Source organism: Oreochromis aureus, linkage group 17 (genome assembly GCF_013358895.1).
Source record: "Oreochromis aureus strain Israel breed Guangdong linkage group 17, ZZ_aureus, whole genome shotgun sequence".
In the NCBI taxonomy this organism is placed as follows: domain Eukaryota; kingdom Metazoa; phylum Chordata; class Actinopteri; order Cichliformes; family Cichlidae; genus Oreochromis; species Oreochromis aureus.
The window spans coordinates 9023161-9048406 of record NC_052958.1 but is presented as its reverse complement, the minus strand read 5'-3'; the positions used below and the strand labels follow the sequence as shown (position 1 = coordinate 9048406).

Genomic DNA, 25246 nt, shown 5'->3' with positions numbered 1-25246 from the left:
AATTGCTTGAGGACTTTCTTAGTGTACATCTTTTCTTGGAGCCTCCTTCCTCTTGTAAAGCAAAGAGACGTGGACGCATACTATGGCTAATGAGGAGTAGATAAAACAAATGGTGCGAGATCAAAGTCACTCTGCTTAGTAGTACGAGAGGAGAAACTGCATGATGGATAGATGTGCAATGGGATGTGGGTTTGTGTGTACAAAGACAGAGACAATAATGAGTATGAGACAGATGGCATGAAAGAGAGTAAAGGAACCTTGGGAGTGAGAGAAAGTCAAATTTAAAGAAGCAGAAGGCGACGTTAAAGAAATCAGAGGCTTTTTTTCCCTTGCCAAGGGCGTCTGTGTGTGGGTAACCTCAGGGATTTATGGGGCCCAAGCTGAAGTGAAGTTTGATCCCTGCTTTATCCAGGGACTTACAGTTTGTCTGGGGGTGTTAACAAGTTAATTTGAATGCCCCCAGTCTTCACAAAAGGTCTGTCCCCAGTTCTTGCTGTACCGATTGATTTTATTATTGAGTTTTCAGGCATCTTCTCTGCTCTTTTCAGGGCTTTCTCAGCAGAATTTGGATCATGAAGGTGTATTCCAGACATGTTGATGAATGTGTGTCTGCACGCTTAGGCACGTTGTCACTGACCATCAGATTCAGGCAGGCGTGATAGGCAATAGTACTCCTTATGTGTGATGAGGTTGGGCAGGCCTCTGAACAGACTGCGGCACAGTTTACACTCAAAGATGGTGTCCACCTCCCTTAGCAGCATGTGTTTTAGCTGGCTGGTGCCTGCAACAAAAATATACGGAGTCAAAAGCACAGATACAGTATCTTCAACAAAAGTCCTAAGCGTAGGTTGGCTGCAGCATCACAATGCTGAAGGACATTTTATTAGACAAAATTTGAATTCCTTTATATTTTTTTCACTTTTTTAAGACTCTGTATTATATCTTGATATAAGACACCGCATAGAAAATTAGGATTAATCACAGAGGAATGATAAGTTCCTGTATGCATGAAAACCCTGTAGGGTAACTGTGATAGATATCATAATCCCTGGAATTAGTACTTTGTTCTTTTAAAGGATTTCTGATAATAATAATGAAGTCTTTGTTTTAAGGACTACACTCCTTTCATTACTTTTACTTTTTCAAAAACTGTCATTCAGCATTCATTTCATTTGTGCATCTGTTCAGCGCTTTGTTGGGTATGTGACGCATTGCTGCACCTTCCTGGAAATTTAATTTACATGTGTCCATACATATATGCACATAGACACATTTATGTTATGTAAAAATCAGAGTAAACACTGTTACGATGACTCACACATATGTCAGGACCACACACACACACACACACACACACACACACACACACACACCTGCCACTTCATTTTATCCCCTGCCCTCTGCCAGTGGCTCAGAACTATATGTGTAGTGGCATGGATTACAACAGCAAGGCATAACCACAGTGAGCTTACAATTTAGAGGTACATGATGAGGCAGAATAATCATTATTTCAACAGAAACATAATCTACAGTATTTTGAATACTGATGACTATTGTATTGTACTGTTGATTTGTTTTAAGAGACTTAGTTGGAAGGAAAAGCTTTGGATTTAATAGTCGAGCTATGTCTCAACCTTCACCTATGGGCATGAGCTCTGGAAAGCTTTTCAAGCATTCCCAGCTGGGAAGAGAACTGGGGGTAGACCCAGAAATCACTGGAGATGTTTTATAGTTATATAGCCTCGGGAAGACCCAGGAGGAACTGTAAAGCACTGCTGGGCAAAGGAAGACCAGCTAATAGGTGCTCACTGTCATCAGATATGGAGACTTTACATTGCAATACACCACCTACATATGTGCCTTTCAGGCAGACTTCAAGCAGACTGACCACGGTGTCTACAGCTGTTCATGTCCTTGTCCGCAAGAGAGCATAATCATGGCTTCAGGAATCAAGAAGTGCAAGACGGATGGAAAAGAGGGATCCTTTTTTCTTAACTCCTTATCCAGTTCAGGGTTGCATCTTTTCAATGTAGCAATTTGCTGATATTTTTCAGACTAAACAATGAATCTATTAAATAAACAAATTAGCAATCAATAAAATTTGTGCTATAAAGGATGGCAATCCTGCTGCTGTGTTACTGGGATTAGATCACAATTTCTTGTGGCACTCCATTGTGAAAACTGTCAACACATACTCAACTGAAAGAAGGGAGCAGTGACAGGAGTTCATAAATAAGAATGAAATGAAGGACAATAAGAAAACACAAACCAGAACGGAAGCATTCAATTATCTGCTGAATCCCAGACTTGGAGGTCTGCAGAGGCTGCTGGAGCAGAGGAGGATCACCCGGCTCCACACAGAGACCTAAAAAGAGAGAGAGAGAGCATTTTATTAAAGTGAGCATGTAATTACAACAGAGTATGAAAGCCACTGAGAAATAAAGCATCACCTAGAAATTCTGAGGAGCTGGTGGGAACAAAGTATATTGCCAATGCCAGTGCTTAAAGGGCAAATACAATCAGAGTCAGACAATGAAGTCTGTTCAGGATAGTGATTCATTTTGAAATCATTACCTTCTAATACACACACACACACAATGAGAAAGCATGCCTTCCATCTTTGCCTTCTAGGATCAGCATTATAACGGAAAGGAAACACAGGACACGGGTGTAAATGAAAAAACACCCTTTACAAATGAAATCTCTCTGCAGGGATTGCTCAGAGGACTACAGCTCAAGTGGGAGTGATGAAAAACGTGCAGTGGGAGGGCAGAGACGTGCTGCTGGCAAATTTTTGTGCCGACTCCAACAGAGTTCGGCACCAGCAAAGGATTGGATACTCCAAATTGGGTCTAGCACAGTGCCACACATCTGCCAAAAGAGGAACATGGCGAAATTTACTGACGTGCACTGGAGAATATTTTTTGCTTATGCATGACCTCAATTACTGGAGGATGCAGGCTTAGAAAGCAGCAATCCTGATCATGGGAGGGATTTAATGTTTTGTTTGACTTATGTACCAGCTTTTGCACTAGCTTCCCTTTAATGCATGTAATCATTCACTCAATTGTCATATAATACAGTGAGACACTTGTCTTTTGCTCCTCTCTTGTTTTCATGCAAGTTGAATTGATTCATGTTCACTCTCAATGCAACAGTACTAGTCAACAAGTTTAAAAAAAAGTGTAAATCAGATATTTTTCTACCTGCACGAAAGATCAAATTTGTCGCCACAGTGTTATTTATTGGCCTTTGTGATAATAGTTGTTTGTTATTGATTGAACAAAAAACTTTTTAAAGCTTTTTAAACAATTTTCAGACAATAAGTTTGTTTTTGTTAGTTTTTTTTATACAATTACTTCAATTCAAAACCTGTGGTCATTTTGGATGAACCATAAACAAACATTGTCATCTTTTGTTAAAAAAAAAATGCATCATTAGGATCACACATTAGTGATCACAACATCCTGTGCCACAACACAATAAACACAATCAGCACACATTCATGGAAAGAAAGAACTTATTGGTCTCAGAGTCAAACAAATTTAGTTTTCCTTTGTATAAAACATTAAATATAACATAGCAGGAGCAGAGCTTTGGTTCTTGCATTATTGATAGAAGCTGACTGTGGCTGAAAGACCTGCAGTGGTTTACTGAAATGACTTATGGGTAGGTAAAGTGCCCTCATCCTACCTCCTCTATAATAAAAGGTAGAATGAGGGCATAATTTTTATTTTGTATGTAATTATTTTTTTGTATTCCATGAACAATTTTTTTTTTTTTTACATCAATACAATCTGAGATGGGGATACAAACAACCACAGGGGTGTTTACCTTCACATACACCACCACACACCCTGTTATCACCTCAAAAAATAAGATGCCATTGAGAACATTATTTCTACTGCAACAAAAGAGCAGTTTGTAAAAGCAATGGCTACCACAAGGCTCCAAATAAAACATTATCATTGCTTCCAGCTGTGACAAATATCCACTGTTTGTCTCCCTCTGAAGCATGCACATATATTACAGCCCATAAACTACCATTTGTGTATCTTGGAGATTGTAGCGGTACCCTTTGACTGGCATTCTGTTAATTTGTAGAAAGCTCTGCTATTTCCAAGATGACGTAAATTAATGTCATGTTGGAATTCAGAAGCTGATGTTTAAAAATTTTGCACTGGTACAATATATTTTAATGCCAACTAGGGCAGTCAGATTTTCAAGTCATGATTACTGTGATTAAAATGCATCAAGGCAACAACATTACTGTGATATGTATAGAAATCTTTAAAAAAATGTGATAAAGCGTTTTGTCTTTTGTCTTTTTTTTATCAAGTTAAATTAAAAATATAGTCTGTCAGTATAACTTTAACAAAAGCAAACAAAAAGAACAATTACATAATTATTTCACATGTGCAATAGTGGTATCAATATTTCATTTTTAAACAGCATGTTTATAAACAATACAAAGTTATCACATTGCTTTCATCTAGTTATCAATTGTCTATTTTTAAGAAGTTTCTATAATACTGGGAGGCAGGTCTACTCAAAATGCCATACACACCTTGAGTAGACCTGTTTTGCGTACATGTTGCAAGTGTAAAAGTGGTGTAACTGCGGTTGGTTTACTCTGATCTGAATTATTTCATGAGTTTGTAAGCTTGTTTTTTCACACAGAGAAAAAGCCCAAGCAAACTCCAAGTGAACCAAGTGAGAACATTGATTCTGCTTTTTGGCTAGATGTTGCTGGGGCAGGAGCAATAAAACTAAATGAAAAAGGTACTGTGTTCTTGATAACATGGAGAATTTCTCTAAACGGTATATCTGGGTGATATTTCACACTTCATCGGACTGAGGTTGGATCACATTTTAACTGTAAACAAACTGCTCTGGAGTTTTTCGTGAACTGGACCCAGACCACTTATCCATAGGTCTCAGTGCGGTTGTTCTGCTCTGACAAACTAAACTGTGGAGGTGTGAAAACACCCTGAGAGACGCATATAAGTCAAAAAGACTAGCATACAGAGTAATACACCCACAGAGAAGGTGGCAGAAAGGCACAGAGACAGAAAGGTAAATGACAACTGTGTGAGAGGCTTTAACAGAGATGAAGATTATGTATTAATGTGTGACAGAACGTGTTTTCCTCTTTACCATCCCCCAACACCTCCCCTGCGTATGCTGCTATAATCCCAGGGGTGAAGGTTAGTGACCACTCTGACCTCCACATCCCCCTATGCAAGAGAGTCAGATCAACCAGAGCTTCTCTGTGCAGTGTTTCTTTATTGCTACCAGAACTATATGACATTAACACAGTATCAGTGTACACATATGTGAGATGCATAAATACACCTCTTCTATTCCGAAAACATGAGACAAGAAGGAATGCTATTGTGAATGAAAGGCAGAGAAGGTTCATCTAACAAACCAAAAGAATAGAATAAAGCAAATATTTCAGAATTCAGACAGAACATCTGTCATCATAAAATGTAGATTTCATAGCCTTGTATTACAAATTACAACTCTAGCCAGAAGCTTGGTTTTGGGGTCATGAAACACATTAGCTAAAAGTAATCACACCACATAAGCAGGACAGATGTGACAACTGCACAATCTAGCCATGAAAGTCTTTTCAAGTTCTCATCTTAAGTGGAGAATTGGGACTATTTTAACCCTTAACCCTTTATTAAGTTAATCAATAAAGGGTTAAGTCTTATTCTTAAACTAGAACTGTGTTCATTTATCTATACATTATTTGTTAGGCCTATTGATTTAATCCCATTCACACCAGGAGAATGACTTCCAAGTTCCATTACAAATGGAGGAGTAATGCAAAAAAAAACTAATGTAATAAATCAGTTCCCAAATAAAACTTTCATAAACATTTGACAGCTCCAGCTAACCAGTGGTCCCCACAGTGGTGCTCAAAGCCAAAGGCAGTTCCCATTTTCTGTGTATAAACAAACCATTCACTTTGACTTTGGAGTCCAGCCTTACTCCAGCGCCCTGACAGGAGGCCGACAGACAGTTTTAGCCTGTAGGTGGATGAATCAAGGCAGCGAGTAGTGCAGAGTGAAGACTAAAATTCCCACCATGAGGTTGTATGCCAGCCAGCCATGCTGTAGTTTACAGCCATGTCTGTCCAGACTACTAATATACTTGGTGAAGAACTTGAAGGAAAGCAAAAAAGACTAATGCAACAGACCAAATGACAAATGTGGTAACAAAAGCCTTGTCTGCTCTTCTTTTATAGTGTTAAACACTGCCCTGAAAAGTGTTTTTGCAAAACATAATGATGTTTATTTAGCTGACCTTTAACCTTTTGAATTTTGTCCTTTTAAACATTATTATATATAACATCGTTTTAAACATTATTATAAACATTATTCTTATTCACAGCTACTTATTCTTAAAGTAGCTCTGACCAGCAACATCTATCAGTTCATCCATGAGCCCAAGCAAAAGGTTGCACTACATTTCCCCATGCCCTTTCCTCAAACAATGAGCTCACGAAAATGGGATAAACGGACGACTCAAAACCTTAAGTGCAACAGCTTGAGTCTGCACACAACAGTCATACTCACCTGTGTTCTGACCATGTTTGCAGGCACTGGTCTGCAGAAGCTGCTCCTCAGTCTGGCAGCTCTGGTCCCTGGTCTCAGTGGTACTGTTCCTATGAGGCTCAGGCAGTAGAGGGGGAATGGGCTTCCACAGAGGCTTACCCTGGTGCTGTCCAGCAGAGTTGCCCCTTTCCTGAACATCCACTGGAGTTTCCTTCTGGTCCCATTTCACCGGCAGCGCCTCAGCTGAAGCAGAGGTCTGAAGATGGAGTTGATCAGAGCACTGATCTCCACGTCTGGGTTGCACCTGTTGATGTTGGGTGTCCGAATGGAGTTGGCCTCCCTCCATCTCTGGCTGAACACCACTCTGAGAAGAAAGCCAGACATGACAACATAAGACACACAAATAAAATGGACTATATTTATAATTAAAGCCACTGTAATCTCCATGCTCCTGTGGGTACTGTAGGTAGCAGCAAGAATTGCTGCCTGCCACTGTGATAATATACAACCACTGGAGGGAGACGAATCCAAAAATCTTTAACTGCTTTAGATAGTAGCTGTCAAAGAGAAAGTGACTAACACTGTAGGTAAAAGGGCAAGCCACTGCAGTGGTGGATACTAGCATATGTGGAACTGCTTATGAGCCAAAAGCTTTAAATATCTTTTTTATACTTAACAGGCTCGTCTCAGGAACGCACCCCTGGTAAAAGGTTCTGTTTGCAAAGGGAAGCCAATTAGAAGAAAGTTGGCTAAAAGAGAGAATGACCTTAAAGGGAAAGGAGATAAAATGGCTTGTTTTAGACAGTGGATGAATATAAAGGGCTGCACCAAGGTCTAATACATAGTAAAAAAGACATTATTTTAAACAGTGTATCCTACAAAGCTACTCTAGCAGAGTCGAAGAATAAAAACAAGTTCGAAATCATGCATGTTACCTACTGAAGACTGAAAATTCATGCATAAAATGCACACAAAATACGAAACTTATTCATAGACAAGTAAATTAGAAGAGACCCCCTTACAAATACAATTTGTAGCTGTCCTTGTCCTGAATTAATGCCAATTGTTGGGCAGAATGAAGGACCACAACAGCTGACTGTGTATACGTCTCTGCACACGTCTCCTGAGCATCCAGAAATTTTGTAGAGGAACATTAACCTTGTCACACACAGCTACCCCCCAGCAGATAAGTGACTCCCCATCAACTCCTCAATGTGTGCACACACAGCATGTTTGTCTGTGTGTGTGTATTTATGTCTCTTAACCAGACCTCCTTTCTATCCAAGTCCCCAATCTTAGCTCCTCTGCCACCCACCAATTTATCCTCATTCTCTCTCTGTCTGTGTCTGCCTCACTAACTCCTCGTGTCCCTGCTGTCCTTGAAGAGGGATAAATGACTCCACATTAAGTACATTACAGCACATCACCACAGGACAAGTGGGCCAGTTGGACACTAAGGCACAAAGACATAGAAACAGACACATTGCCATATCATGGCATAAACAAATAGCTGCAAAATAGCCAAACAATATCCCATTTGTGCAATACACACAAAACCTAATGAACCCAGTGGACCCAGACAGATTTATTTCAACCAATGGTTCAAGTGCAAAGATGAAGGGAAAGAAAGAAACACAGCAAGTTTTTACTTTAAGAAAAAGAGGGAAAAAAATCACCATCATGAGCTGAAAAAAAAAAAAAAGACATCAGGGAGTGCCACCATTCACTTAGAATTTCAATTCATCTGCCAGTCAATCAGTCAACTATTCATGATTCATTTTCAATGGAAAGTGGTGAGCACAAAGCACAAGAAAGAAGACTGATTAGAGTAGGTGGGCTGGCTATGAAATTCCACTCCTTAAAAAAATATCATGTGGAATAAAGAATAAAACGAACAGGTGAAAGCGGTATCAAAAAAATCACGGATAAAACAGTGTGATAATTATTTAACAAGACTGATTTTCATAAGGATATTGACAGCATTATGTCATTAATCACACGATGAATGGTATTTAATCATGAGGTCTGTAACTGCAACAAAAAAAAAGATGCAGGGCTCTAATGAAGATTTGTAGATTTGCATTTGTATATGGCATTTACAGTTTTTGGTTATTGCTTGGGCTCTGCGCATCAGCAAACCAAATCAAAACAGAATAATGAAAACTACATATTAATAGGGTTTACAGTAGTACTAAAAGAAATGTTTGAGATAAAGCCCCTTTAATAAGGTGATCAAATTTCAAAATTTCAAAAACATTACTAAATATTTTGTGTCCCGCTTTGCAGTAAGGCTTCTTGTTATTAAGAAAATGAACACGTGAAGAGTGAAAAAGTAAAGAAAAAAAAAAACTTACAAAATACACAGAATCCTCACAAAGATAAAGTGTCAGTTTGCCAAAACACACAAAACTTTGGCAAGAATTCTTGGAACAGAACTCTACAACAATGCATCTATATCAAAATTATGAAAAAACAAACATGCAGAAATAAAAGGAACAGCTTATGACTCTCAGTAAAGCACCTCATTTTTCAAACATGGTGATGTCATGCATTGCTGTCAGTAGAGCTGGTACACAAGAATTTCTTGATTATTAAATGACTGACAGATGAAAAAGGATAAACACTGCTAAATGTATTCAGGCAAATGCGCTGAAACACAACAGACAACCTATCATCGTTCAGTGGGACAATAATCCTTAACATGTGGCCAGAGCACCCAAAAAGCTTTTCAGGGTGAAAAAAGTCCTTGCGTGGAGTCGTTGTTACATAATCTCAGCCTGACTGAGCTGCATTTCACTTGCTGAAAGGGCAGGCCTACTAGATTCACTGGTGTAGATACAAAGAGTGTTGAGATTGACTGCGAGGCTAGAACATATAACATGATTTAGTTTGGCATTAAATTAAATGTAAACTAAATGTTGGCATTATGTGTAAAGGGCTACAGCTCCTAAAATATCCTCCCCAGTGATGAAAAACAACTCAAATTAAAGCTAAGACTCTGCACTTTGTCGTATTGACTGTTTTTTTTCTCAAAAATGCCCAGCCGTCTAAATAGCCATGTCTAGACTGTAAATAAGCTTCTATTGTAACACAATCACTGATGTATTTTCTCTTTTTCACAATAAAAATACTGATTGTATTACCTGGTGTATCTGTACAATCCCTATTTCCCATATGCAAAGGCTGTGGCATAGGGAGTGCACACTGTAATGACTGCAGGCACAATACACATGCTACAAAAAACACAAACAAGACAGGGGCCAGGACAAATAAAAGAAGGTACTTAAAGGGAAATATATAAGGACAGAATTCAAGTTTTCCCTAGCTCACATCCAGTGCAATTTGTAACATGTGGCAGGAGGTATTTCAATAATAGGTTAGGTTTCATTTGGGTCTAACATAAATGAAGTGTGACTTTACAATCAGACAGGCATTGTTAGATTTTCTTTTGTCCAGTACCTGTCTGCGGGGACAGTTAGAGCTCTTCCTCCCAGCTGACTTCTGGGCCTTCACCATGCTGCCAAGACTGGCCTGCTGCCCCACACGTTCACTACCAGCATACACCTGTAACCTGCAACAACACTCCACATGAGCCAAGAACTGGACTGAATGAATTACCTTCTGCTGGAAGAACCACTAAAGCATGAAAAGCTGTCTAAAGAATTAAACAAATTATAGTTTCTCATATCTTAACTGTGCACTGTTTTCTTGTTTACAGATGTACACTTGCAATACATTTGTAAAGGATTGTTTGTGTGCAGATTACACAAAGCTTTACCATGATACATTATCAACATCAGTGGAGCAGACTAGTGAAAGAATTGTAAGTCACACAATCTAAACTTTAAATAAAATGCTACCAATTTAATATCATTTAACATCATCTTGAACATGTGTTAGCCTTCAGAAAATGTGGGAGTTTTACAGAAAGTTGATGAGAACAGTCTTCCATGTTACCATGAACCAATACACTACATGATTTGCACCATCTCTATGTGTGCATTTGTAACAGAGTACTCTGCCTCATGAACATTGCTTGTCCTAACTGATATGCAGCATATATTTCTTCTAAGAACACCTTATAGTTGCAGCCAAATAAGTTGTCACAGGTAATTCTATTGAAGTAAGAATTGGTGCAGTCAGCAAACCCACAGAGAGAGGGAAATGTTCATACAATACATTTTTTTACCCATTTTTGCAACACTGTGGTGTCCAAATCAAGAATCTGTAAAAAAAAAAAAAAAAAAAAAAAAAACTGGTAGAGAAAAAGTTTCACTTCTTAAACACAGCCATATAAGTTACAATATAACATGTAGAAAACACACCCATAACAAGGTCTAATACAGATACTGGGTGTGTGGAATCTGAAACTGCTTTTAAGTGGGCTTTTTTTTGTTACAAGTTTCCTTTTGATACAGGAACTATATTGGTGGAAGTGAGGAGCCATTGGTTTTGAATGAGTTACCCACTTGAGTCCTTTATGAGTCAGACTGAGAACTGCAGTGCTAAATTGTTGTGGATGCTGTACAGATATCTTTCATTGGTTGCTCTGTATCATACCAAAGTACCATAGGTTTGTATTACAGATTTAGGTGTGAAACAGTATGAGTTGCTGCCCTCTAGTGGTCATTTAGACACCATATTACTGGATGTATTTTTTTTAACATAAGATCATCCAGCTTCAGAGGCACATGCTGAACAACCATACTTTTCCAAAATTTGCCATCTTCCGCCATAAGATCTAACAACAAGAAGTCTTAGCTGTCACTGCAATCTGCAGAGTGACTTTTGTTGTTTTTTGCCAGAGGACAAGTTTTAAATGTATGAAGAGTCCAATGTTGAACTAATAAGGTGCTGCAAGTGACAGTGGCTTGAAGCAGTTTGGCTATGACATACTATGAGTATCCCAAATTTGTGGTAATTTGGATTTAGGAGACCGCAAGAAAACAAAACAAATTAGATGAATATCAAGAAGGGAAAGCACAGATCACCAACTGAAATTAGATCACATCGACTCTATGCCTGAAGCAAACATGTAGTAGCGAAGATTTTGAGACTTTATACTAAGTTTATTAAGTATTGAAACTAATATTCTGAAATTAATCACTATGACTTTCAACTACTGGGGAAGGGACATTAGGCAAACAGCGACAGTTGTGTCAGTAGATGCAGCGGGGGCCCCGAATGCTTCAAGACAAAGCCAATGTCAAAGCACGCTGTCCCATGCACAGGCATGTCCCCCACTCAGAAACACTTTTACTGCTACTGAAACTCCAGCAGAGGGAGACAAAGCATGTAATGGAAAGGGGTTTTTTTTAGTTGAAAAGTTTTATAGTGTTTTCTACAAGACCAAGGGCTTGAAGACAGCTGATATACATAGAGTGTGGTGACACAGGATGTCACAATGCAACATACCTCTAATGCAAAAGATGTTTAGTATACCTCAAGTGGGTGCAGAAATTATGCCTGGCCTGCTGGTTAAGAACAGCAGGTGAGATGCTATATATATAACAGCAGGTGAGATGCTGTATATATCTATATGTATATATATATATATATATATATATATATATATATATATATATATATATATATATATATATATATATATATATATATATATATATATATATGTGTGTATATATTAGGGCTGTGCGATATGACCAAAATCTCATATCCCGATATTAAGACATCTATCGTCCGATAACGATATAAATCACAAAATGCAACATTTTCTGTAAATTCTGTGAATGTCGGGCAGCTCGACTTGCGTGAAGTGTTTCCAGCTGGGCGTCGCGTACCTGGAGTCGAGTGTTTTAACTGATGCATGAAACGATACATTTTTTAGACATAGGTTGTAACGGCCACTGTTTTCTTTGTGAGTATTTATTACACAGCGTGCTGCGGGAAAAGCCTGTTCTAACGTTTGAGTCTAAGGTTTATTTTTTAGCACCTGACGGCTCTTTTTTTGCTTCTCATCCGTAAATACTCTGCATCTTTCACGTGATTCAGTTTATTTTGAAAAGTCTCAACAGGATCTTGAGCTTTATTGTGAAAGGTTTATGTGGAAAATAAACAAGCGGACACGAGGTGGTTTTACCGTCATTGTTGCTAACGACAACGCATAAAAACAAGCGCTTTTCCGTCTGTAATGTGGTTATATTAAATATAAGAGAAAGAGAGAACTTTAGGAAATTAATATAGCCACTATAGTGACCATCAAAATAATGAAAAAATATTGCCGTAAACAGTTTATTTTGCGACACCACGAAACAAACGATAGCGTAAAATGAAACGATAGACGTTTTTATATCGTCATCCGATATATATCGTTATATCGAACAGCCCTACTATATATATACATATATATATATATATATACACACATATGGAGAGAGAGAGAGAGAGAGAGAGAGAGCGCGAGAGAGAGAGAGGGAGAGATATTTTATATATAGATTGTTCCTGAATTTAAATTTCTAGTGTGCCAGGCATCATTAAGAACCACAGCACGCCTTTTCATCTCTGGATCCCGACTTTTAGCACTAATAATGAACCAGTCAAGCACTATGCAATAACGCCACAGCAGAGGATACTTGCAATAATGGAGCAGCTACTTAACAGATGAGCTCAACTAGAGTGGAGCCATGGCTGGAGAAGTAGAAAATGTCAGTCTGTGGGAATGCATTTGTTTTTGTCTTGTCTATCTAAAAACCTCAAAAAGGTGAAGACAGCAAGGATGCTAAAGGTCAACAGTGCTCCTAAACCTTTGCTGAACACAATTTTCTTTTTTAAGATTCAACTGTAACAAAGTCAGAATTTCTAACAGAACTATTCAATTAAATTTATGTATATTCGACTAAAATTAAGAGCAGGCATATTAATACATCATGCACCTACCCAGTTAAGCTCTATTTTTATCAGGAGGGAGATTAACACCAGCCATTAACTATAATGGGAAATGAGGACTTTGACCGGAAAGTCTGTCTACCCTGCCGACTACTGGTGAGTAAGGAAACAAGCTCATTTAAAATTTCTGTTCCTTTATTTAAAAAAATATTAAAGTTAACCTTAGATACAACATATAAAGGCTATAAAGTGCTAAATTTAAAGCCACTGTGGACTTATCCTCCTCCTACCCTTCACTGCTCAGCAAAAAAAGATCCTTGGTCTTCCTGAGTGTAGTTTGTACACCATGTTTGTGAGAAGTCTAAAAACATCTAATACTGGTGAAGAACCCTACATTGGTCTTAGTATGCATTCAAGAAAACCTGGCTATCTATTATGTGTTAATCCATTAGCTCAGTGGCCCCTGATGACCTGCTTAAGGTGTTTCTCAGTGTTTCACTTAATGCATGCTGGGATGCATTCAAGCACTCTACTATCCTGAATACGAATATATTATTACAGAAAACAAACACAGATTACAAGTTCCTGTCACTCTGACCACAAAGAACTATGCATGAAAACATACATTTGAAAGTGTCTAAGCATCTGAGTTTCATACTAAATCCAGAACTGTCAGAAATGTTTGTTACCATTTTCCAGTCACATCTACAGGACAAGTACTATACAGAAAATTGACACATAAGTTTATCCACATGTTTGAATATACCATAGTATCAAAACAGACACACATCTCGACCCAAGACTAGCAGCACCTACTAACTGATAACTCCAGCTAATAACGCCATTCTTCCCAGTCTGCTGGAGCTGACCCTACCTTAAAAAACCCAGTGTGGACACTGCCTTAGGCTCCAGTCATAGAGTCCTAGAGACCAGTTGATGACCTGCTGCCAATCACCAGTGTCTCTAGCAAAATGAGTATTCCCTGACCTGAAAAGTGTCTTGCAATTGCTTTGGTCCCTACCAGATTGCTGCAGTCATGGCGTGCATGGAAAACTCCAACTTGTCTACAAACACTTGCTAACTAACTAACAAGCAGTAATGAAACTTTAGAACAGGCCAACACAAACTGCTTTCAAAACAATCTGGTTTCAGCACTAAGGCACAACTTTTACACTGAAGGTGAACAGTCTCTTTTTCCAGTTTGTGTTGTTCTTTTATTGCAGCTTAGCAGTTAGTTAGCAAATCTTCACAGACCAGTTCTGTTAATGCAAACTACAGGCAAACATACCAATCACAAGGAGAGGAAGTACCTTCTCTACAAAAAAGAGCCAGCAACCTCAGCCAACCACTTGCCAACTGATCGCTGATACACATTTTTCCTTAGCAACCAGTGGTTGTCAGTTACTCACTGACCAGTCTCTAGGCCTGTGTGACTGATACCTTAAAGAGGCAAAGGCTGAAAACAAACACCTTTAACAACACACATGTCAACAACATACCGGGGACTCTCACATTTGTATGGCAACAGACAGAGGTGGTTATGAAGGACTGATTCGTGTTATGACTCTGGTAATGACACCAAGATGTTAGCACATTGGCCTAAAATCACGCTATTTTGCTCACATTTATCAAAATGTCAGATATTTTAAGTAGTTCTACAATTCTACTTTTAGGGCCATCAATCATCTTTCACTCCATTCTAATGTATACTAATGTTTACCTTTTAAACATTATCAGTGATTATTGTTATCCTCACCTTTCAAATTTAAAAAAAAGGTCTATATTATCTGTTGAGAAAACTATGCATTGTACATCTAGTACAGTGATGCTCTGTGAAATTGTCTCTCTGAAAGAAAACGACGCTCCACAAATGCTGTAAGACCAATTTCAAAAGATCAATAAAGAAGAATCAGGTTTGAAAAAGGAATTTCCTTCCATCCTCCTCAGAACAGTACTTGATAAACAACTGCTGAACAATAGCTGATAATGTAGAAAAAGATGAATGATATGAGCTTGTGTTTGCAATGAAAGGCTGAGCTGGGACTAAATTGCCTGAGGCACTTGGAAATACAGTCTCAAAGCTGACAATCTTAAGAATTAATCACATGTTTCTTATATTCTAAAAATAAGTGCTCAACTCTTCTCCTCTCCTATATACTAATATAACTCTGAACAAATCACCCACTACCTGGCTAGTATGACTCACTGCCTGAGTACCATTACCATTTCCAGCTGTAAAATTTCAATTCAAATACTCCAGTATACCCATTCCCAGCAAAACAAGCTGGCATCCATTGCTCAGTAGTTCACAAAATACGCCTGAGTGTGAGTTTCAGCCCTGGTGGTAATCCATAGTGAATTCTGTTAATACTATGATGGATCCAATTTGTAAACTGTGTTTCCAATCTGGGAACATCTCTTATTTTAGAAGACAAATCGTAATTTTCCTTTTGAGAGCAAATAGATAAGGTAAATTCACAACAGAAGAAAATAACTTTTTCTATGCCACAGTGAAACCTCAGCTTTTTATGGTATAGCAAATAAAAAAATATTAGCCTACATAATATTTAAAATTCTAAGTGTGCATTTTTATAAGATGTACTGCTTATGTAGCGCCATAGCCATTAGATAGATGGCAGCAATCATGATCTACTAGGCATTTCCTGTGGCCGCTGGAGAAGACTTCCTCCTAATGGACGAACTCTATACACTGACATGATGCTAGCTGCTGGCAGGTATATCAATACTAACTACAGGACAGTATGGAGGCAGTGATATTTCGCACTGCTTGAATGTAAACACTTTCCACACGGTGAATCACAGAATGGACAGTTTATCCAGAATCTCTGATAAGAGATTTTTTTCTCCACATCTATACTTTGAAAGTCTGACTGAAGGACAGGGAAAGACACCTATTCCTTTAAACAGCGCTCTGAGTAGTGAAACCAATTAACTAACAATACCTTTGCACAGGTGCAAGTTAAGCATTTCACATGCACCAATGTTCCCAGGATGCTGGCTTCTGAAATGTGCGCTACTAACAGGTTTCAAGGTGACCTGGGCCCCAGAAAAAGCAGGATGTTGATCAAGAATACGCCAATCCAGTATTTGGATCAGATATTGTTCTTTTTCATAGGACCCATGTTGTCACTGATATCTATCTATCTATCTATCCATCTATCTATCTACCTACCTATCTGTTCAATTCAGTTCTCTGATTTTCTGTGTTCACTTCACCACACAATCAACCAGAGTGGGAGCTAATGCACCACAGAAGATGTTAACAGCAAAAAAAGAATAGTTCGGAGGTGTTTCACACCTACTACACCAGCAGCTTTTCTTGAATATTTCCAAAAGTTTTACACTTTACCACAAACTCTCCTCAAATAAGTTGGCATGACTGAAAAGCTCAAAGCTCTCCGTCTCAGTCAGAGACGTTACACAGGGTAGAAGCTGGAAGGACGTTGGTTTGGTGTAACTCCTGCTGGAAAGCTTTTACTGGACTTGAGTAACATAAGGTGTCCTCATTAACTCGATTCATATTATTGCACTTCAGCTGTCTCCTGTCAGCTCCACACACACACACACACACAATGTGTGAGAGCAAGGTCAAGAGAAACTAACGCAACGCAAAAATAATAATAATAAAAATAAAACAGCAGGTTGCAGTTGTCTAATGACTCTTAACATAAGCTAAAATTAGCCTAGTCGAAATATACTGGGGGAATAACTGCAATACATTTTTTATTTTTCATTATGTTTATCTTGCTCCTGATTGTGATTTGTTATTTTACCAGTAAAACAGTGAAAACCAACTCAGTAAGTGTATATTCTAAGATGCAGTTGTTTGCTACAAATAAAATGTGATAAGACAAGAAATAATTTTTAAGTTGAGCCTGATGTTGGTTTATACTCAGTCTCAATTCTCAGTCACTTCCTCACAGGAAACTTCCAAACAGGAAAATACAGTTTGTTAACTGAAAACAGGCACCTGAACACTACTCTGTATCAGCAGATAACCAAAGCCAGGTTATTTGCAGATTGCTGCATCCCTAAAGTTGTTTGCATCTGTGTGTGTGTGTTTTGTTTTTATACATGACAGAGTTTCAACTTGCAACTGTGGATACAGCAACATACTGTGTTCACTGAGAACGGTTACTAGAAGCGTTCCTGAGCCCACACAGTGATTTCCACTACTGAATCGTATCTGCTTTTAATGCACTGCTGCCGGCGCAACCAAATTTTATTTATTTTTTTATTTGTCCCTTGCATACACTGATTTCTCCAAACTGTTTGAATTAATTAACGATAACATGTACAACAGATGATGGAAATCCTAAAGTATCTTAGATTGGTTTTTGAGCAGTTTCAGAGTAAGACGTCTCAATCTGTTCAACCTCCACAACTTTTCCAAGTCTTATCCCCCTGTCCTGTTGCTTAACATTTTGCCTGACACCAAGAGCGTTCCTGTTCAAACTGGATGGCTTGATATGGCCTTTCAATGTGGAGCTTGTATGTTCTCCCTGTGCCTGACAGGAGTTTCTCCCACTGTCAAAAGAAATACTTGTTATGACTGCAAAAGACTTGAAAAGCTGCCCAGTTTGTGTTTCACCTTCTATATCACCTCTATGGCCCTGTGGTGGACAAGCATTTAAGACTGAGGCATCTGTGTATATTGACATTTTACACAGTGTCCCAACATTTTTGGAGACATAGCTGTACAAGTGTAAAATAGTCCCTCTAACTGTAACACTAAAACAAGCTTACATAAATTCGGTGGAGTTTCTCACTTCAAGAAAGGTACTGGTGACAGAAAATAAACATTCACATTCAAATATGATTAACTGATCTCACTGTGTGTTACAGTAACATCCTGTGTGATAGCATTAACAGGTTGCTGCTCAGGAACATATGGGATCTCATATACATACACACACCAGTTGGTCTTGAGATATTATACTGAAACTCACAAACATTAATCACAGTGGAAAGAAATCATTCTCTACAACGTTTTGGTTGCAAATGGGAAAATACCTGAGCGGTACCACCACGACCACACCAGCGGAGTTATTACCCAGACTCATTCTCCCCAGCAGCAACTTCATTCCCGCCCAGAATTCATTGCTCAGCAAAGTTTACTGAAACTTAAGATCTTGACTTGCTTTCATGTCATCATTTTCATCAACCCAATTGAGCCAGAACACCCTTTAAAGGCACACTCAGTGGCAGTACACACAACAGCTGAATTAGACCAAACCAAATATGAAGCGAATTCTCCACAGGACATCGTGTAGTCTTAATTCAAAGCAAGCACACAGCACATTAGAGCAACATAAAGAGATGCAGCAGCAGCAGCAAAGCATGGAAAGGGAGCACAGACACAGATTTAAATAAATATAACCACAAGAGATGCATAATGGGCATTTTCAGGCCAGGTGTGGATGCACAGCGCATAGTCTACTTCATATCGAGGCTTTAAAAAACACACATAAATGTATAATTAAGTACAAGCCCCAAAGAGGGTGATGTCAACAATGAATGGCAAAGAAAGAAAGCAACAATCTATGAAATCCAAAACACACACAGATCACCTGAGATCCCACCCATCTGTAATGAGGCAACACTGTTGTGACAACAGCCTTGAACAACCGTTCTAAAAAGTCAGATATTTTTATCACCATAGGTAAAAAGTCTTTTTTTGTTGGTGACAGATTGATATGTACTGAAAACTGTGTTTGCCTTTACCACGCACACTGCAAAATACATTTCCCTAGTTTATTTAATTGGTTTGTAGACTCGAAATACCCCACCACAGTTTCCTGGCTCACTAGCTGACTTACTACCTAGCTTGCTGGCCGTTTTGCTGAAATTGATTATCTTGTTTCCTGGCTGAATGGATATTTTGCTGTGTTTCTACTGTGGTGTGTGACTGGCAGGTTAAAAGGCTTGTTGACTGACTTAACTTGCACACTGGTTTGACAAGCTGACTCAGAGACTGAACACAACACTACATCATTAACCTGACTGAATCATACAGTGACGTCATTTAACTGTTGCAGTCAGCATCCACCCTGGTGAAAACCAAGATACCTGTGGTGCCTCAGCAAGGAAGAAAGCCAGGCAGTCTTGGCTGCTGTTCTAATCTCGCTGCTAAAAAAAATAAACGCCTAGAATAAAATGAATGGAGGCCCAGCTGAGGTAGTTAAACGATTTGCAAAACATGGCAAAAATAAAAGTAATATGAAACAATATATATAACAGGGAATAACAAATATATAGTAGTTGCTCATGAAGAACAATTCTGTCAACTTCAGACTAGCCCTCCTTTTTATTTTAGTCCTTTGTCACCCACTTTGTTATCTACACTCACGGCCTTGTTACCCATTCATGTCACTCCCGAAGGTTAGACTGACCATCTCTATTCTGTCAAAGTTACTCATGCACTGTGTCACAGCTTGTACAGAGGGCAATAGAGAAAACAGAGGCAATAGGGGGCAGTGCAACCAGGTTCTGACAGCATGCAGTGCAGAATAAGTTTTCAGTTAATCAAATACTGAAATAACAGCCACCTGCAAGTTCAAAGTTGGGAGCTTTAAACTGTCAAAGAAGAAAAGATTCCTATATCACTCCATTACCTCAGGGTGGCATCTGTGCTTTAGGGAACATGTTTCACAGTACAGGGAGCAATCTCTACTGATCTGTAACCTTTTGTTTTTTTAAATAAAAGTACAGGAAGTGGAAACTGTCTGCACAGTAAAAAAAAAAAAAAAAAAAAAAAAACTATGTAAAAAAAACTCAATGTAAACACATAGGTGGGGGTTAGTCAGGTAAAGAAATTCAGGTAATATGAAATAATATTATTCATTAATTTCACGAATCAAAATCCTGTATATTGGCATCGCTGCAAAATTCATGTAAAGCTCACGCATTTCCGTTACATTCCTTTAATCCAAAAAACTGCTTAGAAAAGAGTGATAAAATATAACTGACTTTACTGCACAACAGTATCTTATAAAGGATTCTCTAGCTGACATTATCACCGTTTCGCGACTTTCTGCCTTAGTTCTCTAGTTCTGTCTGGCCGATCAAACCATGCGCAGTGCCCCAAAGCGCAACGGCAACAAATAAAACGTTCCTGGGTAAAAACGCCATGCTCATCTCCAAACCAGAAACGCGTGGCGCGCCGTGGATGTTAGTAAAAAACGAGCGAGTGCTTATCCAGTGCCCGAATCATAATCCAACCCCATTCTCTGCGCTGTTCATAAATGCTTCACGGCCATATCATCGCGATCCAGTGGAAAAGACGTGTATCCACATGAGCGAGTTCACAATAACCACATGCACCGAGCACCATGAGGAAAGGACCGGACGGATATACTCCTCTCCGGCTGGCCTGTCGAGCCCTGTAGCAGGTTTAACCAGTGTGTGTGTACGCATCCACTTACGCATCCCAGGGAGAGCGATGGAAACATAACCATCTCGAATAAACGGCACGATCTTCCGTGTTTATACGGAATCCCAAGTCGGTGCACTACTGGAGAGTGAAAGCGCACGGCGATTGTTGCCGCCCGAGTCCGTGTCTATTGGTTCTCGTTCAGCTGGGGCAGCGTCAGCACACACACACACAGTCTCCATTTGCAACTCCATCGCCCCCCATGGGCGTGCGAGGCCGCGGGCTGTGACGCAAATGGCACTGGGTGATTTGCAAATGACATATCTTCCTAATTCGGTGTCGTCGCCACAGGGACTGGTCCAATTCACCAGATATTACCACAGAAATATCCATCCGACGGTGGGGGACGAGTAAATAAAGGCGGATGAGCAGTTCGCTCTACGGGGATGCGGTTGCATAACTCAGGAAACTTAATAAAAATGTGCACGGAGCGAGCGATGTTCAGTCTCCGTGGCTGATTTTTTGTGGTTGTTTCGATTTAATCCCATTGGCCTGTGCTAGCACTCACCACGCGATCCGTCATCGACTTTTGGCCACAGGAGGAACCAAGCAGAGCGTATACACAGGGAACCCAGTGGCCTCGCTATGGTGGATGTGTGGTGGCCAGAGCTAGGACGCATGCACGTAGCTGACGGGGAAAGACAGGACAGCCGGAGTGTGACTTAGGACCACATTCACAGGCCATAAAGGGCCCGCATGAATGCTATTGTGCTCTTTTATCCAAGAGTCCAACTATTTACAAAAGGTTGGCCAACACACACAAAAAATATCGCGGCGAAAAGGTGGCGGCGGTTACAGCAGCTGCCACCGTTCTCTGCGCAAAGCAACAGCACAATCATTGCGCAGCGCCGGACTTCCCCAGTTTTGTGCAAACTGTGCGATTCGCTCAAAAGACTTTTATTTTTTTACCTCATTCAGGCTATCTTCGTCTGGCAAACCGCAAACCAGAGCGCAGAGCAGTTGTCGTTCTCATGGCACGATTTGCATCGCCCCCCATTATCCCCGAAAATCTCCTTTTACACGGTTATATTGTCAGCCTAAAAAACGCCACTATTTTGAGCAACAAAGGAGCAGCTTAACGTGATCAAAGAAAAGGCCAAGTATAAAATGCACCTTTCACGCCGTTAAAGAGAGGCCCCTCGTAACTATTGCAGCATGGCAGGGGAGTGCGGCGTAAAAACGAGCTAACCCGAATAAAATACACACAAAGACAAGGTGCAGCTCTCGCACGAATCCGTCCATCGCCACCGTGATCGCAACACTAAAACGTCCCCGATCATTTGGATTATCCTGGAGTGGCCGGGGGTGATATCACAGCGAATGTGAAACGCTGCGTTTTGCGGCTCCGTGGCACCTTTTCCAAGAAGCAGCTTGGCGCACAGGACCGGTGACCCTTCCATCTTTGCGCGTCCTTCTACCGAGCGAATTGGTGAACAACCCCGTATTTTGACCGGTCTCTGTTGAATAAAACACATCGCGGTAGGGGATTTTACCACTGAGGAAGTAAACGCTGCGTGTAAAAGGCTGCTACAAGTCTCTGAAACTATTCCTCTCCCCGCCGCGGCCAGGCAGAAACAAGAGGGCGATGACGCCATTTTCTGCAAAAACAACCATGCTCGGGAAGCCAAAGCGAAGGAGGTTTAACCCGCTCCGTAGCCCTCAAGTCCCGCTGAAACGTATTTAAACCAAGTCCTTACCTTGTTTTTCTCGGATGGGTGGCGAAATAGCGTGTTTCGAGAGATAAAACTGCTCGACCGTTGCTACTTCGAGTCCGGAGATTGTTTATTTCGCCTCCCAGCGTCCCTGGTTCACTCTGAACAAGTTCCTCTGCGAGCCGCTGTCTTTGTGCACCCAGAGGAGCCTCTCAGCGTTAAACCAGTCTCTGCGCAAAGGTGCACCCTCTACGTCCAATTTCAGCTAAAAATATCGGCACTTTAGAGGGACACTACGGAAAAGGGAGATGATTTGGTCTTTTTTAATTACAAAAAGTTGACAAATTGACCAGCTTTTTATCCAGTGTCTCGGTTATAGCGTTGATTTAGCCCCCAAAACGCGCAACCTTTTCGAGGACACAGACCTCTCCAGAAGAGTCCACGACGCAAACTCCGAAGTACACCAGGGTGTTTGTACCCACCCAGAAGTTAAATTGGCAGATAAAATAATTTACACCGCCAATTTAATAAAATACCAACTATTTAACCAAAATTACTGACAAACGTGAACGAGTTATTCGCATTTCTGGTAATACTGTTTCATTTACTAATTGAATATTTATAGTTTTTAATCACAATTTCATCCAAAATATGATTTAGAAGTGCATAAAACACAGTTGTGCGCTTAAAGTTTTCCTCCAAGGGAAAATTGACGAGTTTATTTTTCTTCTTTAAATGAATTCAAGTAAATTGAAAATTTTGTGTAACTATATGACAAGTTATATGTGATACATAAGAACAGGTATAAGGTTCTCCTTTTAAAAATGTGTTTCCAAGGATAACTCTCACTGATCTCCTTAAAAATACCAGATGACAAATTGGTTTCTTACTTCATGTTGTTTTCTGCTTTATTTTTAAATTTCCAAATGGCATTGGTTTATAAATACTGACTTCAAACTACATTTAAAAGGCAGGAGTAGCTTTTTCAACTGTTGACCAAGTGTATTAGTAATAACACTAATGTGATCATACATTTCTCATCAATAACAACCCTTATGATTTCAGTTGTTTGGTGTTGATTAATCACATTTTTTTTAACTAAAACATATCTAATGGCATGTCACTGGCTAGCTAGTCTGCCAAACACTAGCTTTCCCAACTTATGCCAAATAAGCATTTAGCCTCACTTGTCCTAGCTTCATTACAACTTCCTTCACTTGTTTGTAACAAATAATGAAAAAAACCAACTGTTTTGTGATATTTTAGATGCATATAAATACAAGACTGGGACTTTTTTCACTGGTATGAATGCAATTTAACCCGCCTAGCATCCTTAAGCTAGTTAGCTTAACTGCAAAAGGCCAGCAACAGCTTCTAAGGTAATACAGCTAGGTTAGCTTTTTTGTTTTAAGTTCGCACATATGTATGTTAAACTACAATGAGTTTTTACAAAACAGAGAAATAAAGTTTGTAACTGCACGCCTACCTTGTTTCCAGACAAGTTCAGCTGAAAACAAACCTGTTGATGCAGGCCATGGGGTCTTAGTAATAAACCCCCCCCCCCCCTTACATTTGAATCATGTCACATAAAGGAAGCATTTTTACTACATTTTATCACTTCAGGTTATCTAAATCAATTAAACAGACAGACTATTTTGCTACCGAGCTCATGCACCCACTAATAATAAGTGCGAATTAAAATAGAAAAAAGGGAAAGTAGTTAAGCTAATTGGTGCCAGCTGGCTAAAACATAATAACTGTATGCATAATATGTCTGAATATGATAGTGGCACATATATATATATATGCTATGGTGACTCATTTAATCTAGATCAAAAATATAGCATATGCAAGCTTCATGTGATGCATTACTCATGTTGAACATGGCCTAGGCACCTGCTGCTTAAATAATTGGATAAGGGCAAATTTTAAAATGTTCCCCTTGCCTAATAGAACTAGTTACTGTGTAGTAGTAATTGTAGCCATTTTTATAGTGCAGATGAAATGGGCATATATGTATATGTTTTGTTGACTAGCTGTACTAACAAAAGAAAACATAGAGATTTGACTGTGACAGTGGATAAAAGTAATGTAAGTAAGAGAGGGTATGATCAGTGCAGGTCAGTGTATTTAGCTAAAGAAATGTAGAATATAAAAGCTTTATGTGATACATAAGTAATGTGGAAGATGGGAGGTCATGCTCTGCTGCTCGAATAATTAGTAAAATGTTACCCAACTACTAGCAGTATTCTAATAAAACTGTTGATTTTGTGGTAGTAATAGGAGTTATTTTTAAAGTGCAGGTTTAACCAGTTTATAGAGAAAACATGATTGTTTTGCAATAAATATAAAGTTTTTTTCTGGCCTTTCCAAATCTTATACTACTCTTTATACCTTACCTACTATGATATCTTAGTTACATTCTTATAGTATGATGGGATGCAGCGTTATCACAGTGTGCCATCAGCTGCTGTTGAGGCTGTTACAGTCTGGCAGGATCTGGTAAAACCAGCCTTCCTGGTAACTAAAGCTAAATGCCTTGAAATGCACCATTTAAATACAAATACAAGGATTTCCGTTAAAATGGAGCTTTACCCCCTCACAGTTGGAACTTGAGTCAGCATGTTGTGTGGCTATTGGTATGCTTAAGAAAGGTGTCTCACTTAAGCAAAGTCAATGTGCTAATTTACCCTGAACAGGGTAGAACTTTGATTTGGGCGCACTGTGAA

At 39.3% G+C, this 25246-nt stretch overlaps 1 protein-coding gene across 8 annotated transcripts in view; it reads right to left on the bottom strand.

Annotated features, from left to right (window-relative positions):
* znf800b (zinc finger protein 800b) overlaps positions 1–24177 on the bottom strand; it is a 32393-nt gene extending 8216 nt beyond the window's left edge. Inside the window, exons 1-5 of one of the 8 annotated variants that reach the window (XM_031726582.2) lie at positions 24004–24177; positions 10026–10137; positions 6588–6930; positions 2270–2365; positions 638–781 (exon numbers count right to left, since the gene is read on the bottom strand). In XM_031726582.2, the coding sequence (XP_031582442.1) occupies positions 638–781; positions 2270–2365; positions 6588–6930; positions 10026–10082 (640 nt within the window). In that variant the 5' untranslated portion in view covers positions 10083–10137; positions 24004–24177. Of the gene's footprint in view, positions 1–637; positions 782–2269; positions 2366–6587; positions 6931–10025; positions 10138–10755; positions 10788–14433; positions 14481–14700; positions 14719–20857; positions 20962–22562; positions 22913–24003 lie in introns of those variants that run through there. The other 7 variants (XM_031726581.2, XM_039601269.1, XM_039601270.1 and 4 more) reach the window with 7 other exon arrangements.
* Between the last annotated feature and the right edge of the window lie 1069 nt (positions 24178–25246).